The sequence below is a fragment of the Ursus americanus genome, chromosome 13 (assembly GCF_024610735.1).
Source record: "Ursus americanus isolate L20-20 chromosome 13, mUrsAme1.1.p, whole genome shotgun sequence".
NCBI lineage: Eukaryota > Metazoa > Chordata > Mammalia > Carnivora > Ursidae > Ursus > Ursus americanus.
In genome coordinates this window covers 12859898-12876671 of record NC_142139.1, presented here as the reverse complement: position 1 = coordinate 12876671, position 16774 = coordinate 12859898, and the positions used below count along the sequence as shown (strand labels likewise).

General features: G+C 38.4%; 1 protein-coding gene across 3 annotated transcripts in view; it reads left to right on the top strand.

The window, feature by feature from the left end:
- Nucleotides 1-16774, top strand: part of PRSS12 (serine protease 12) — a 135437-nt gene that overhangs the window by 81635 nt on the left and 37028 nt on the right. For all 3 annotated transcript variants that reach the window (XM_045799085.2, XM_087866421.1, XM_045799084.2), the window contains exons 4-6: nucleotides 3187-3337; nucleotides 13722-13900; nucleotides 15661-15802. In XM_045799085.2, coding sequence (XP_045655041.2) covers nucleotides 3187-3337; nucleotides 13722-13900; nucleotides 15661-15802 — 472 coding nt within the window. The remainder of the gene's footprint in view (nucleotides 1-3186; nucleotides 3338-13721; nucleotides 13901-15660; nucleotides 15803-16774) is intronic.

Here is a 16774-nt window from a genome sequence, read left to right as displayed (position 1 = left end):
CTGTTTATACTCCGATTGCAAAGATAAATTTAAGGTCATTTATAAGCATATATAAAAACGTGGGAGGTTGAGATAAGATAGAAGTGAGAGAGAAAAAAGATCAAGTGAGAATGTGAAAGGAAATAGCTCAGATCAGCAAACACTGAGTCTACTTCAAGGCACAGTAATAGACCTTTAATACATTTTTTTTAGTTTGGAAATTACATTTAGTGCCTTGTCATGTAGTACAACTTGTTGCTTGTCCAACACTTACAAAGTAGGAGATTGTGTAGCAGTATTGGATACAGGAGGTAGTAATTTAAATGAACACGTCTGGGAGTTTTATTCATCCATAAGTTAACCATGAGTCAACTACCTCACTCAATTCTCTTTCAAATGACTTTTTGTGTGCTTGTTGGGAGAATGTGGAATGTTGATGAAATTAAATTTTGTCTTTGAGCTTTTCTGTATTTTCACAATTACTTATACAGCCAGAAAAAGCCCACATGTTTTAAAGTAAAACATGACACTAAAAAATATAAGGTAGTATGCCATACAGTTCTGGGTTATAGGTGATTTAAAATTTCCTTTTAAAAATTTTTGTTCTTTGGGATGCCTAGGTGGCTCAGTCAGTTAAGCGTCTGCCCTCAGCTCAGGTCATGATCCTAGGGTCCTGGGATGAGGCCCACGTCAGGCTCCCTGCTCAGCAGGGAGCCTGCTTCTCTCTCTCCCTTGGCAGCTTGTGTGCACTCTCTCTCTCTCTGTGTCAAATAAATAAATAAAATCTTAAATCATTTTTTTTTTTTTCTGTTTTCTCCAAGCTTACCACAGTGGTAGGGGGAAGGGAGGCAGGGAAGAATATAATAACTTAAGAAATTAATACATTTTCCCATCGTTTTTTTCCTATACTTTCCAAGCTTTTTAAAGGAAAAATAAACATAATAACAGGCACACTGAAGTTTCTTAGCAACATTCAGCCATCAGTTAATTATAAGAAGCTAATATACAATACTGAGAACACTTAGGTTTATTAAAACAATCTTTATCCTTTTTATAAATTATAAATACTGGTTGACTTATGTAAATCAGCTATATTATGAAGATCAGAATGTGAGTATATGTAAATATTCACTCATGTGAATCTCTGCTGCAAAATTCAAGTATGCTATTTGAATATAAATATGAATACCCCAATACCATTTACTGACAGCTGCTTACACTGTGGGGGAATTAGAAGCATATTTCATGTGGATAAATGATTGCATTTGGCAAAAGCTGCAATTAAATTTCTGAATAGGGGCGCAGCCTGTTCTGAACCTTTTACCATATTGCATCCTTTATTCCAGAAAAATTACGCTGCCTTACTATTTCCCAAACACATTCAACTTTGTGCTTCTATACTTTTGCTCATACTGTTCATTTTGCCTGAACGGCACTTAGCCCATCTCTGACTTCTGACATCCCATCCATCCACCTTGCCCTCTTCAGATAACAGCTTCTTCAGAAGAGATTCCCAGACTACCTCCAATGGTAAGCAAGCTCCCTTGCTTCTGAGCTCCTGCAGGGTCTTGGTGATCTCTTCTCTGTGCTCGTTTCGTCCATGTCTTTACTTATCAAACCTCTTGAGGATAAGGTCTGTCTAGTGCTCCTTTGAATGGCCCTGTTAAATAGAATTGAGTGAATGAATATTGCTAATTATTTTTTCTTGTCTGGGATATTCTTTCTAGGCTTTTAGCTATCACTTATCAGTCCAATCAGTCAACAAATATCTAGTGCATGCCTTCTGTATGCCGGGTACCTGAGATATACAGGTGAAAGGGAAAGGCACGGTCACTGTCCCGAGTTCCAGCTGTTAGGAGGCAGACGTGGATGAGAAAACCAATAAATCAATGACAGTTTCAGATAAACTAAATACTTAGAAGGCAGTGTAGTAGAAAGTACCTCCGGATGCTGCATTAGCTAGGGGGGCCCGGGCAGGCCTGCTAAACAAAGGACAATTCAGAGTTGAGAACTGAATGATGAGAGTGATACAGCCAGGGGAGGATGCGTGGGAACATTTTTCAAGCAGAAGGAACAGAAAGCGTACAAACCCTATGGTGGGAACCAACCTTGAGTGTTTTGGGGACAGAAGGAAGAGGGTGTGGTAGGTACAGCACAGTGAAGGATGCTGGGGGTGGGGAGGGATGTTCAGGACACTGACCAGGGCTAGATCAGGGCACTGTGGACCGTAGTAAGGAATTCACAATGGGGAGCCTTTGGTAGTTCTTAGAAAATGAATACGAACTGATTCATATCCAAATGAGTTCTCCACCTTAATTTTGTAGGTATTGGCCATGATGTTCGCTAACTTGTTATAATGAGTTAGATGTTAACTTGATTTCTACAGATACAAAAATATTTCTGTACTGAAGACAAGTATGTTATGGACATAGTGCCATTCTTAAGAATTACATGTTGGTAATGCTCAAGTTATTGAATATAAAAAAATTAGTGTCACCACTACAACATAAAAATCAAAGGTGTTTCCAGCAAATGATAGTTTTGAGTGTGTCTTTTCTGGTTTCTGAGGTTGTTGGAGGAAAAGTGAATTTAGACTACTTCCTCTTAAGAACTATTTGTATGAATATAATTCAATTTGGAGTATTTTTTTTTTTTTAAAGATTTTATTTATTTATGTGACAGAGAGACAGCCAGCGAGAGAGGGAACACAGCAGGGGGAGTGGGAGAGGAAGTAGCAGGCTCCCAGGAGGAGCCCGATGTGGGACTCGATCCCGGTACGCCGGGATCACGCCCTGAGCCGAAGGCAGACGCTTTAACGACTGCGCTACCCAGGCGCCCCAATTTGGAGTATTTTTTTAACAATTTTTATTTAAAAAGTTTCCTATTATTATTAAGTAAACTCTATCCCCAATGTGAGGCTCTAACTATCCACAACCCCGAGATCAAGAGTTGCATGCTCTACTGACTGAGTCAGCCAGGTGCCCCTGATTTGGAATATTTTAATTGGTCAAGAACACCATAATACGTATTAGATGTCTGTGTGTGTGTGTGTGTGTGTGTGTGTGTGTGTGTGTATGTCCAAATCCCTGCAGTGGCTTAACAAATATGATTTAATTACTGAGAATGGCAAATAAATAGAATATATCTAATCTCATCAATCAATGCAAATGTATAGACGTAATCTGTTTCTGATTTCCCACGGCACAGGCCCCGCGTTCCCCGTCATACGCCTCGTGGGTGGGAGCAGCGCGCGGGAAGGCCGCGTGGAGCTCTACCATGCTGGTCAGTGGGGGACTGTCTGTGATGACCAGTGGGATGAAGCGGATGCAGAAGTGGTCTGCAGGCAGCTGGGCCTGAGGTTTGTTTTCATTCTAATTTTGTTTAAATTTTGGAATCTGTTCTTTCCATACCCAGAGGCAGGTGCCTGTGTGTTTAAATTGTTCATTTCCTCAAGCAAATAGAAAAAGCCACCTTGCGATCTTTGTACTAGGCTGTAGGCTCCCCGAGGAGAATTATATGTACCTATAGGTCTGACCTGTTTATGTCTGAATTCAGTTGATTTTATATCCCTGAGAATCTCAGCCTTTTACTCCTTTTCATTAATCGCGTTTACATTATCCCCAGGTAATGAGCAGCACCCTCAGTCGCAGAGACTTGCTGAAGTCATCTGCTGGAGCTCTTTGGTAGGCTTTAACTGAAATTCGGCTTCTCTCCCCAAGTATTATCTCTACTTTTGACTTTGCTTTCTTATTTGTTAGGTATGTGCTTAGAACAGAGGGTGTTTATTAATGTGCAAAGGAGATAATTCCCAGGTAAGATGTGGAAATGAAGCGTGTGTAATAAAAAGAGCGCTATGAAAATCAACATGCCACGTTGCCTGAGTTGTGATTATTCTGGAATAGTATGTTGTAATTTTGGATTTTTAATCCCTTTCTTCAGTGATTCTGAATATTGGTATAACACGCCTAAAAGTTCCTCTAAAATTGTATTAGGGGGCTGGGGCGCCTGGCTGGCTCAGTCGGTTGAGTGTCCAACTCCTGATTTTGGCTCAGATCATGATCTCAGCGTGGTGAGATGGAGCCCCTCAAGGGGCTCTGTGCTCAGTGTGGAGTCTGCTTTAGATTCCCTCTCCCTCTGCCCGTCCCCCTTCCCCCCAAAACTCTCTCTAAAATAGATAAATAAATCTTTTAAAAATAAGATAAAATTAGGGGATCTTTTCAGAGTTGATATTTACTTTAAATTTGTAAATTTCTTCATTTAGTGCTTTGCAGATAGTGGTGAGGGGAGGCCTCTTTAGATCGAAGCTCTTCTTTTCATGTATAACTTTCTTTTCAATGAAGCATAATCCTTGACACTGAAGCATGATTTTTGAACCTTAAACCATTTATACTCATTTGTTTTGCAATTGTTTTTGCAACTGACCCCCCTCTTTTTCAAAACTCTGTATTTATACTGAAGCAATTTAAAGTAAAATATTGACATTTGAACATTTTACCTCTAAATGCTTCAGTATATATCTCTTAAAAATAAGACCATGGTGCTACATGGCCAAATTAACATTACCACAACTAATATAATTGATAATCATTCTTTTTTTTTTTTTTTTGGAGAGAGTGGGTGTGCGGGAGCAGTGGGGGAGGAGCAGAGGGAGAGAGAAAGAACCTTAAGCAAACTCCACACCCAGCGTGGAGTCCTATTTGGAGCTGGATCTCGTGAGCCTGTGATGAAATCTCATGACCTGAGCTGAAATCAGACACTTAACTGACTGAGCCACCCAGGTGCCCCCTGGGTAATCATTCTTAACATGTTCTAATATCCCATCACATTCAGTTTCCCGTCATGGCCCCCACAATGTCCTTGAGAGATGGATTGTCTTAAGCAGAATTTAGTGAGAATCACGCAGCGCATCTGGATGTTGTGTACCCGAAGTCTCCTTGAATCTAGAACAGCCTCTTGTTATTCATGACAGTGACTTGTGGAAGAGACAGAACCGGTTGTTCTGGAGACTGTCCTTTCCTCCTGGATTTGTCTCATTTCTTCCTACTGGTGTCATTTAGTTTACTCCCCTGGCTCTTGTAATTCCTGAAGTTGGAGGCTAGATCTGAATTCTCGATTAGATCAAAGCAGGTATTTTGGCCAGGATTTATCACAGGTGATGTGTCTTGGGGTCTTCCCACTGCTGAGGCTAAGCTTGATGCTGGGTTGGGGGGGCATTGTTCTGATGCTTCACTGTCAAGTTGCATTTCCCCTGTAACTGATTCGGGGGCCTAACTGCTACTTCACAGTTCCAGTGGAGGACAGGAATGGCATAGCAATCCTGTGTCTCTGGAGCTTATAATTATCAGTGGTGTGAAGTTTACTTGTCTGATCATTTTCTTTGGGTGGGTTGGAAATAAGGCCAACCAGTTCTTTTTGAGGAAATTGTTATTAAGCATTAATTTTGAGACTACGTTTTCAAAATGTTCTGAGGGGGTATCGATTTCCATACCAATTTTCCTCAAATTTCCAGGTGTTGCTGTTGGAGTCAACCCAGCATAAAATTATCGTCATGTGCCCTGTACTCAAAAAACAACCTGGATTTGAGTCCTAATTCTTACAAATCCTCCACGAACCTATGCAACAACCAGTGATTCCGCTTGGTAGACATTTGTTTTTATTGTAAGCACTCTGATGCTCTGAGCTGATATTGTTTGTTTTTTGCCTTTCTTTCACTTGATTTGGCAGTTACCTCCTAAGTCTGCACTAAAGCACTATTCTGCAGCTGGTCCTCCTTTATGATTTGTTTGCTCAGGTAGAGGCACTGCACTTTCAGATGAGACAGTTTTTAATGGCACATGGTTGGTAACAGCATAATTGTTGCTTGTCTCAGTTTATGATTTTTTTCTTAAGCAAATTTCATCCCCGCCTTAATTGTTTGTTGAATTCTCAAAGGGAACTAAAACTACATCATGCCCCCCTGGCATGGTGCTTACAATTTCTTCCTGAGATGCTGCTTTGTTGGCTTTCATCTTTTAATGGTGTCTGTAGATTTTGGTAGCTGGCAAGCTTCCTAAACACAAAAGAAATTACTGTAATTTTGATACTTAAATTTGATGAACCCAGAGCTTGGAGAAAGATTAGGAGCAGGAAAGGAGGCAGCCAGATGTTAGAAAATTGTCTTGAGAACGTGTGTGTACACAGCAGAGTTTCAGGTGCAGACATTTTATTTTTATTTATTTAAATTCAATTAGCCAACGTATAGAACGTCATTAGTTTCAGATGTAGAGTTCAGTAGTTCATCAGTTGCATACAACACCCAATGCTTATCGAATCACGTGCCCTCCTTAATGTCTGTCACCCAGTTACCCCACCCCCCACCCATCTCCCCTCTGGCAACTCTCAGTTTGTTTCCTATAGTTAAGAGTCTCTCATGGTTTGTCTCCCTCTCTGATTTCTTCCCATTCTGTTTTTCCCTCCCTTCCCCTCTGATTCTCTGTGCTGTTTCTTATATTCCTCATATAAGTGAAACCATAGGATAATTGTCTTTCTCTGATTGACTTATTTCACTGAGCATAATCCCCTCCAGTTCCATTCACATCAATGTAAATGGTAAGATTTCATCCTTTCTGAGGGCTGAGTAGTATTCCATTGTATATAGTCCATTGTATACACCCACATCTTCTTTATCCATTCATCCGTCGATGGACATCTCGGCTCTTTCCACAGTTTGTATTGTGGACATTGTTGTTATAAACATTGGGGTGCAGGTTCCCCTTTGGATTACTACGTTTGTATCTTTGGGGTAAATTCCTAGTAGTGCAGTTGCTGGGTCGTAGGGTAGCTCTATTTTTAGCTTCTCTGTTTTCCAGAATGGCTGTACCAACTTGCATTCCAGGTGGAAACATTTTAATCAGAGTTCCTTTTGTGCAGTTTAAGTGAAAACATTTCCCGTGTCCTTCAGAACTCTTAAAAGCATAGTTTAGAACTATGACATCATATTTTATGGTGTGGATGTGCCATAATTTACATAGGAATTTAAAAATTGTGAACACATCTTTCTTAGGGGTTTTTTTTTTTTTTGGTTATAAAATTATCATACAAAACCATTTTATCAAGTAGTCAGAATAAAAATCTGGTACAGATCGCTTTTAAAAAATACTTCTTTGCTTTTTTATTTTACTGTTCATTAATTTTTTTTGTATTTTATAGATTTTACCATAAAGATAACATGGAGACCTTGTGTAACAGAAGAGGAAATTAGGCCCTCTAAGATTACTCAAAGCCCTAAAGTCATACTGTTAAGTAAGAACAAAAATCCTTTTTTTTTTTTTTTAAAGTAGGCTCCATGCTTGCACGGGGCTTGAACTCACAACGCTGAGATCAAGACCTGATCTGAGATCAAGATGAGATCAAGAGTCAGATGCTTAACCCACTGAGCCACCCAGGTGCCCCAAGAACCAGAATCTTGAGATTTATGGTTCCCAGTATAGAATTTTTTTTTCTTTTCATGTTATACTGTTTGCAAAGTAGCCAGGTGTTAATAAGAAAAAGTACAAATATAGGGCTGAAAGAAATAGAGAAGTCAAGAGATAAAAGTTCATTGTAGGGAGAAAATGCTGATAGACTGTACTTGAGGTGCCACAGGTACCCCACTGAAAATGCCCCAGGAGGCTGTAAGATAGCAGAGCGGTTCAGAGCCAGCTCTGCAGCCGAACAAGCTTCACCAGCAGTGGTGGTATAACGCTGGGCAAATTATCAAACTTCTAGGCCTCAGTTTCCTCTTCTGTAAATCAGGGATCATAATATGGGGTTGAAAGGAGGATTAAATGAGTTAATACATATAAAGCTGGTAGACTAGTGCCTGGCCTACAGTAAGCATTCAGTGTACATCCAATATCACTACCGGAAATGCAGGGGATTGTTCGCCAGAGAGAAATCTAGGATATTGATTATTGAAAATTAGTCTTTTCATTCATCAGTCGTAGGTGTCACAAACTGATATTTGTAGTTAAAGGACCAATCATTTATAACCTAACAAACAATTACCTTGCACAATAGAATTGCCTAACTCTGTTCTGTGTCTGCTCAAAGTAGTAACTTAGCCTGGGGATTGAATTAGTCAGATGATGCTATTTATTTGGGCTTTTACTGTGAAAACAAACAAACAAACTTTAGGCAAATACAATCATTAGCCAAATAGGTTTAAGAATGTTTTGGATGAGGATCAGACATAGACTCAGTTCAGTGTTTATTGGGCATTGTTGTTGTGTATGTAGGTCAAATAGCTTTGTAGAAAATCACCTAATAAATCAATGTATTATTTCAGAGCACCTCTATTCCACAAATTTATTTTGTGGTCAGAGGGTAAGAAAATGGGCAATGCTGGGACTTTTACTACAAATGAACTGCCAGGGTTGATGTGGGAATAATTTTCATAAATGAAGGACAAAGAACACATAGCTTTATCAAATTCACATGGCAATTATTTGACTTTAACAATCCATGAGGTTTTTTGGTGTTTTTTTGTTTGTTTGCTTTTTTGGGTTTTTTTTGTTGTTTTTTAAGAGGTGGGGAAGGGCAGAGAGAGAGGGTGAGAGATAACCTTAAGCTGGGCGTGGAGCCTGACCTCGGGCTCGATCTCACGATCCTGAGATGGTGACCTGAGCCAAAGTCAAGAGTTAGATGCTCAACCTACTGAACCACCCAGGTGCCCCAACAATCCATGAGTTTCATGTTGCTTTCCCCAATATTGCAGGATCTCTTTAAAGGTAAAGTCATCAGTTTTTGTGGTATCCCCTTAAAGCCAGCATAGCCCAGGGCACCAGGAAATACTAGTGGCTGAGGGATTGTGTGTATATGTAAAATTATCTTCTTAATTTTAGTAAACTCGAAAATGAGCCGGAAAACCTAGTTTGTGTTGCATCATAGTTTCCTAGTTAACATTTTCACTGTTGTTGTTCTGATGTATTCTATTTTTTTCTGATTTTCTGATTAGTTTATTTTACTTAAACATTTTCATGATCATTAAAATAATGTTTATAAACAGTGGAAAATATGGAAACCTATAAGGAAGATCATAAAACACCCAAGTAGTGTTTTAAAAGTGTATTTTACCATAGATGACTTTTCCCAGAGTCACGATTATGGGGCTGTTGCTCTCCCATCTTGTGTTCTCCCTTAAGGAAGGGACACAGTTCAGAGTCAATTAATCAGGCCTTTTGCTTTTTCCTAGGACCTCTGTCACATGATCTTTAACATATTTGGAATACAAAATATCTCAGTTACTCTTCCCAGCCAATCCTGAGTCACTCCCAGCTAATCATTATTTTAGGTTTTTTTTTTTGGGGGGGGGAAGGGCAGAGGGAGGTGGTGGGTAATAAAAAGTCTTTAGTTTGTAAACTTTTAACCTAAATATTGTACCCAAAAAATGATACTAATCTTTTAAACCTCTAAAAATGTGTTAGCCCCTATTTTTTTTAATGTTTGTTCTTTTGTCTTTCATTATAATGTAACTATAACATTATTATTAATTTCAAGAAGTTTTTCCTTCTTTGATTGCTGTTACATATTACAAATATTTCTTCCTGCCAGTTAGTTTGCCTTTTGACTCTGATTATAGTATATTTTGCTATATGGTAGTTTAAAATTTATATGTGGTTAAATTAAACTTTTTCAGTTTTTCTGACTTCTGGGTTTCATTTCTTGCTCAGGAAATCCTCTTTGTCCCAAGGTGGTATTATTCTTATACTATGTTCTTTATTTTATTCCAGTAACTTCTTAGGCCTCCCTTCTTCCCATCCTCGCTCTTCCTTCCTCCCTCCCTCCCACCTTTCCTCCATCCCCTTCCTTCCTTCTTTCCTTCCTTCCTTCCTTCCTGCCTTCCTTCCTTCCTTCCTTCCTCCCTCCCACCCTCCCTCCCTCTTTCCTTCCCCTTCCTTCCTTCCTCCCTCCCACCCTCCCTCCCTCCCTTTCAATATTTAGATCTTTGGGAATGCCTGGGTGGCTCAGTTGGTTAAATGGTTGCCTTCTGGCTCAGGTCATGATCTTGGGGTCCTGGGATCGAGCCCCCACATTGGGCTCCCTGCTCAGTGGAGAGCCTGCTTCTCCCTCTCCCTCTGCTGCTTCCCCTGCTTGAGCTCTCTCTCTCAAATAAGTAAAAAAATCTTTAAAAAAATATTTAGATTTTTAAACCATCTGGAATTTACTTTTTATTTCTGTTATGAGTTTGGGATCAAATTTTGTCTTCTTCCATATTCCTTATACCACCTAATCCTGGCTCAGTGAATTGTACCCATTGAAATGTTCTTCCGTAGGATCTTTTTCTTTCCTGCCGATCCTGGGGCAAAGATCCAAGAAAGCTGTTAATCGGCCTTCCTCCAGAGCTTTCCCTTCTGGCTTCCCCATGCCCTGCATCAGTCACCCTGCCTCCCCCACCTCTGTTCTGCAACGTTCAGTGTTCTCTAAATCAGCTTCCATATTTGCTTTCATTAATCTCTTTCCTTTAGAGCAAGGGTCACCAAACTTTTTCTGCAAAGGGCCAGCTAGGAAGTGCTTTGGACTTTGCAACTACTCAGCTGTGCCTCTGTGTGGTGCAAAAGTGGCCACAGACACTAAGCTGGAATGAGTGAGGCCTTGTTCCAATCAAACCTTATTTTTGGACAGTGAAATTCGAATTTCATAGGATTTTCCCATGTCAAAAATTGCATTCTTGATTTGATTTTTTCCCCCTACCATTTATAAAATGTAAAAGCCCCTCTTAGTGCATAGACCATATAAAAACAGGTGGTATGCTGAATTTATCCCTTGGGTTGTAGTTCACTGATCTCTGCTCAGGAGCCGCCAGCAAGGGCTTCTTTGCTCCCATCCTGGATTCTCCCTTTTTACAAAGGTGCACTGGGTGTCAGGAACGCAAGTGCTGCAAGTACTTCCCTTCTTCTTTGAACCAAACTTAGCAAATAACACAGTACATTTCAGTTATTCAGGCTTCCAAATTCCGGGACTAAGTCACAATAGGTACATTTCTTTAGAGTTTTATTTCCAGTGGGTATCACACAGTTCCCTTGTCAGTTTAGTCTGAATGTTGTATGAAAATATTGTCTTTTGGAAGGGGGTATTTATTCTACTAGGGGCAACTTAAAACATGTTAATTTATTCACAGCCTTATAGACTGCTATTACAAGATCATTTTGGTATGGAATATATTTTTCTGGGAGCATAAATGCTGTCTTTAGAAAAAAAAATTGCTTTGGCCACTACAATTGTTTTTGGTAAAATGCCTACGTGCACTAAAATGCTTGAAATTGTTGGCCTCCGAGGATCTGTGTTTCTGCCACAGGAATCCCAGGTTGAGTGCTGCAAGTCATAGCTTAATGATCTTTTGGGCCATCATCTTATAATCCTTCATAAAAAACAACACAGATTTGTCCAGTATCTTATAGGCTACAAATTACTTCCGTAAGTATATTCTTTTAAAAACGATTTTAAAAGAAATAAATGAATAAAACGTATTTACAACCTTAAATCCAGAAAATGTTGAGATTTTCATTGATTCTCCCTTTTACCATTCCCCTGACTCTACCTTCGGGGAGCGGGGAGAACAAAAACTATGATGTTTGTTTAAACTAAATACTGAATGGTTTCTAGATCAATTGCTTAGCAGTGAAAAATATGCTATTCACAACTGTGAGGGGGAAGCGCTTGATAGTAGTGCCAGGAGGGAAAGGGAACCAACGTTTATTGAGTTCTTACTTTGCATCAGTTTAATTCTTAGAACCTGCAAGGGAGCGATTATCATCCCTTTGCTCAAAAGAAGCATGTTATGCATTTTATGCCTGGAAGGTTTTTGTAACTTCCCCAGGGCAGTTTCGCTTGTTAAAGATAGAGCCCAGATTTGAGCCTGAGGGCCTGTTTCCACATCTACTATTCTTCCTCAAAGATTCTGCTTGGAAAGAATAAGCTTTTTGGACAGGATCAGTAATATATGAACACTTACATATGCCCATTACACTCTTCTGTGGGGACACAGATACACATTGAAGCAACTGAAAACTTCATTTGAACAATTCTATTAATTGAGCATTGATTCCTTCTTTCTGGAAGAGTAGAAATGGCTTTTTGTTCTGTCATGTTTCCTCTAATAAAACAAATTCACTCACAAGATTATTTGATGATATCATTTGTGTTAGGATATTTTTTTTCTTTCACATTTATCTGATTAACTCTAGATATTAATCTTTAATATTTGTTGGGGCAGACTTCTCAGAGTCCCCTGCATGACAGATATCAGATAGTGATTCAAGTGTGAGGATTCTAAATTAAACAATTTTAAGGCCAACAAAATATCCTGCATAAGGTACCCTCTTTTTCTTTTCTTCCCTGTTTCATATCTTCTCCTTTAAACATTTCTTTATCCTTCCTCTTGCAAACTTTGAATTTTAAACTGAAGGTGGGTCAGGTGATAATGGAACAAGTATTTGCTTTAATGGTTAAAGGGTTTAACTTTCAAATGTTTGGGGGTTTGTTTTAGACATGTGTTCTCTTAAAAGAAACTTCCACAGTATCTGGTAAAATTAGTCAAACAAGTTCTTTCACCAGGAAGTTGATTATCCAAGATGTGGCTATTGTTGGAGTATTATAATCATTTAGCAAACCTTTTTTTCCCCTTCGATATATTTTGGTTGTAAATTCTCAAGATAGTTATAATTTTATGAAAAAAATGCAACTAAAATAATGGGGAATATTACTGAATATCGAATGGGGAGCATCATTGAAAAGCGAACCAAAAATATAAACACTCTACTCTAAGAATTAAAAGGCTAAAAGGGGTTGACATGGCAATTTCTGAAGTAATTAATAATTTTGACAGTTAGTCGTGATCTTCTTCACTGAAATCTGGGGTTCTAGAACGTGGGATTACTTTGAATTTTGAGAGAAGTGAATTTAGCACAAATATATTTGAGTGGAGAGATGTTTTAGTTAGAAATATATTTGACTCTGAGTGATAGAGAACTGAAAGTAACAGTGGCTTAAATAAGATAAGAGTTTATTTGTCTCTCACGGGGCCAGAGGTAGCCAGCTCCAGGCTAGTATGGTGGTTCCACAATCATCAGGGCCCAGGCTTTTTCCTGCTTGTAGTTCTCTCATTGTAGTTCTCTGGCCATCACCTCTGCCTTGCAGTTAGCTGGCGGGAAGACATGGGACAAGGATACTTCCTGGAAGTGATACACGACAATGCCTCTACCTAAATATCTTTGGCCAAAACTTAGTCATCTCAAATGGGTACAGAGTTTCAGTCTGAGGTGACTAAAGAGTTCTGGAGATAGGTGGTGGTAATAATTGTACAATAATGAGAATGTACTTAGTGCTACTAAACAGTACACTTAAAAATGGTTGAAATGGTCAATTTTATGTTATGTCTATTTTAAAACAAACAAACGTAGTCATCTGAAAGGAGAAGAGGCTGGGAAATGGGGTCTTTACTGAGGATAGCTATTGCCCTTCTAAAAATCTGAGGTTCCGTTACTAACGAAGAAAAGGGGAGTGAGTATTGGGGGGTAACTAGCAGTCTAAAACATTTGTGATGGCCAAAAATAGAAAGAACAACAAACAAAGGAACCAGGAAGAAGTGCAGCAAGTCACGTATGACCTGTGGAGTGAATTGGTCAGGGGAAGTATGGATTAATCATAGTTATACCTTTCCTGGGGCAAAATAAATTGTCAGACAAATTTTTGGTGGCTAATCCAAAATTCTTATGTTCGTTCAGTGGCATTGCCAAAGCATGGAATCAGGCGTATTTTGGGGAAGGCTCTGGTCCAATACTGTTGGATGAGGTACGCTGCACTGGGAATGAGCTTTCTATTGAACAATGTCCAAAGAGTTCCTGGGGAGAGCATAACTGTGACCATAAAGAAGATGCTGGAGTGTCCTGTACCCCTCTAACAGGTAAGAGTTTCACCCCATTAATCTACCAACACGTGCCCCCAGCACCATCTGGGCTTACCTTCTCTTCTCCTCGATTTAGATAATATAACTAAATGAGCATGCCAGTAAATCCTGCAAATAAAACTAAAAACAAAACAAAGCAACTCACAAAAAATGAAAACCAAACAACTGACACAAATTGTGTATCAACGTGGTATGTCCTTGTTCATAAATATTTCTGAATTTTTCACTTTTTTTATAGTCTAAAAAGATAGAAAATATGTTTTTGTAATATATAATGCCCAATAGTCAAAATCAGTGTGCAATGATAAATTTCATATAATATTAGGTATGTACTTAAGCCCATTTATTTATTGACCAGCCTTGACTCTCAGAATGTGTTTATAGCTAGTGAAACTGTATTGATGGGATTGTTGGTTAAAGCACACTAGTAAAGGAACCAAGTTAACTTGGTTAAATTGGCTGTACTCAATTCTCTGACTTCCAAATTGTAGCACGCTTGTCCAGATAGGTCTCATGTGTTAATAAGAAGGGCATGTCTGAGTACAAATGGGTGTGTGTGCATGTATTTATATGTTTTGTGGGAAGAAGAGGGAAAAGGACAGATGAGAAGTCGGGGGTCATCACAAACCCATTGTTTCTGTGGTAAAAATAACTAGAAGTAAAAAATTGGGGGTTTTAAACTTTCTTTAAAAAATCAAAATAAAAACTTTGGAGGGCCCATGAAATACTGAAGTTATACCTTTTTATTTATGTAGTTCTATACATGATGTTTTTATTAGGAGAATAACCTGTTTATATACAATAGAGATATAAAATTTGTGCCAGATTTTAAGCAAGAGCATATCATCTTCTTGGGTCTCCGTTTTCTCCTCTTTCAAATGAGTAGAGTCTTGTAGTGTTACTGTGATGGTCAAATGAGGTAAAGTGTGTTTTGCAGACTGTAAAGTATCACATTAAGAAGTGATTGTGTTGCTAAGAGACCATTTACTTTAAAGATCCAGAGATTCATTAAAAGTATGACCTTTACCCAGGATTATGGGTATGTTTCATTTGGGGATGTTTGTATTATTTTGCATGGGAAAGGCTTTTAAATCTACTTGTTGGGGGATAAATTTATTGTAAATCTACCTAGAAGCTCTTAACAGGGTTCTCTGGGAATTAATTATTCATTGAACTCATAAGCTTCAAATTCAGATCTGTGTTATCAATAAAAGAACAAAAGCGAGACATGTACTCTAGTTTTTATAATTTATGAATGCCTAAGGAATAATAAATGCATTGACATGATAGATCATACTTTAACCAGAATAGCTTTTTCTATCTTCGTATTTCAGTATTTTTTCATTTGCAGTTAAAATTTTGAACTATTTCCAAGTTACTGTGTTTCTTATTTTTTAAATGTAAATGACTAATATTTCTCATACTTACCAAGATTGAAGCTACAGGAAATTTCCCCAATATTATTTATTCTGGAGAAATCTAAATAACTACTTTGGAATTCTATCAGAATATAATTTTTTACTCAAGAAATAGTACAAAGAAGAAGAAAAGAATATTTTGTTAGGACAGATGCATGTTATGTCATACTTCAGAAACAATCCAATGACCTCAGATCATTGAGCACAGTTCCGAAATAAGCTTAACAAAAGGCCTAGAGAGAGACCTGAAGACGTGATAATTCTAGTGAAGTTAAAATGTTGCTCTCCCTTTTTTTTTGATCACTGATTTGCTTAGTCTCTGTCTCCTTCTTACCATAGATGGGGTCATCAGACTTGGAGGTGGTAGAGGCAGCTACGAGGGTCGCCTGGAGGTATATTACCGGGGACAGTGGGGGACTGTCTGTGATGACGGCTGGACTGAGCTGAATACATATGTGGTTTGCCGACAGCTGGGATTTAAGTAAGACCCGTTGATATGAGGCAGCTAAATGGCAAATTATATTTTTAAAATTCTCATTTTGTAATCCTTACTTGTAATTTCTATAATACTAACAATACATGTTCTCTGCCTACCTACCTACCTACCTATTTACCTCTCTATATATGGAAGGACAAAAAACCCCCAATAAAAAACAATAACATTTTCTATGAAGATGAATAACCATATCTTGTTATTTATCTCATTACCTTTCCTGTCACTACCCTTTTTCTTGAGTAATTGGTTAGAGCCACGGGTGACTTTTAGGTTTCTTTGTATCTCTTCAAGTAAGACTGTATGCTTTGAATGCTCCATTTTATTCTGACGCATCTCTGCTATTACATGCTGTTAGTTCTGACATCATTGTGTCTAAAATTGCAGGGAAGTCCAGTGTCAAATGCTTTGGTATTACATTATTCCCTTTCTCAAATGTGATGATAATTATCACTTTTATTTGAGAAAAACGGCCTTCTTGTCATGAGATGACCTTTCGAACTCACCCTTGACCTGACTCGTAAAAGCTAGTATCACGCTTTGGGCAGTGTATTTCGTGTCACACACATACTGCATTCCAGAGTAAAGACTTCAGTTGGTTGAAGTAACCGCAAAAGATGCCTTTTAGCTACTATTTGAATGAAGCCCATGAATGCCCATTCTTCCTTGTTTTTCATATTTCTGGGTCATGCTTGAATGAATTGTCTCAAGCTTGAAAAAATTGGCAAAATTATTTCATGCTTGAGATAGAGCTAATTGCAAATATTTATTAAACCTTAAAAATATACCTTCATCCAGGCTAGGTATAATCGTGTTCAAACATATTTTTAAACTTGTCAAAGTAGTATAAAATATTAGAGTTTGGAAAATAAACATTAAAAACTACCCATAATTTTCCCATTCTTATACCATTATTATTATAATTTGTGTGTATAATTTTATAACAGCTCTAATAGTGAG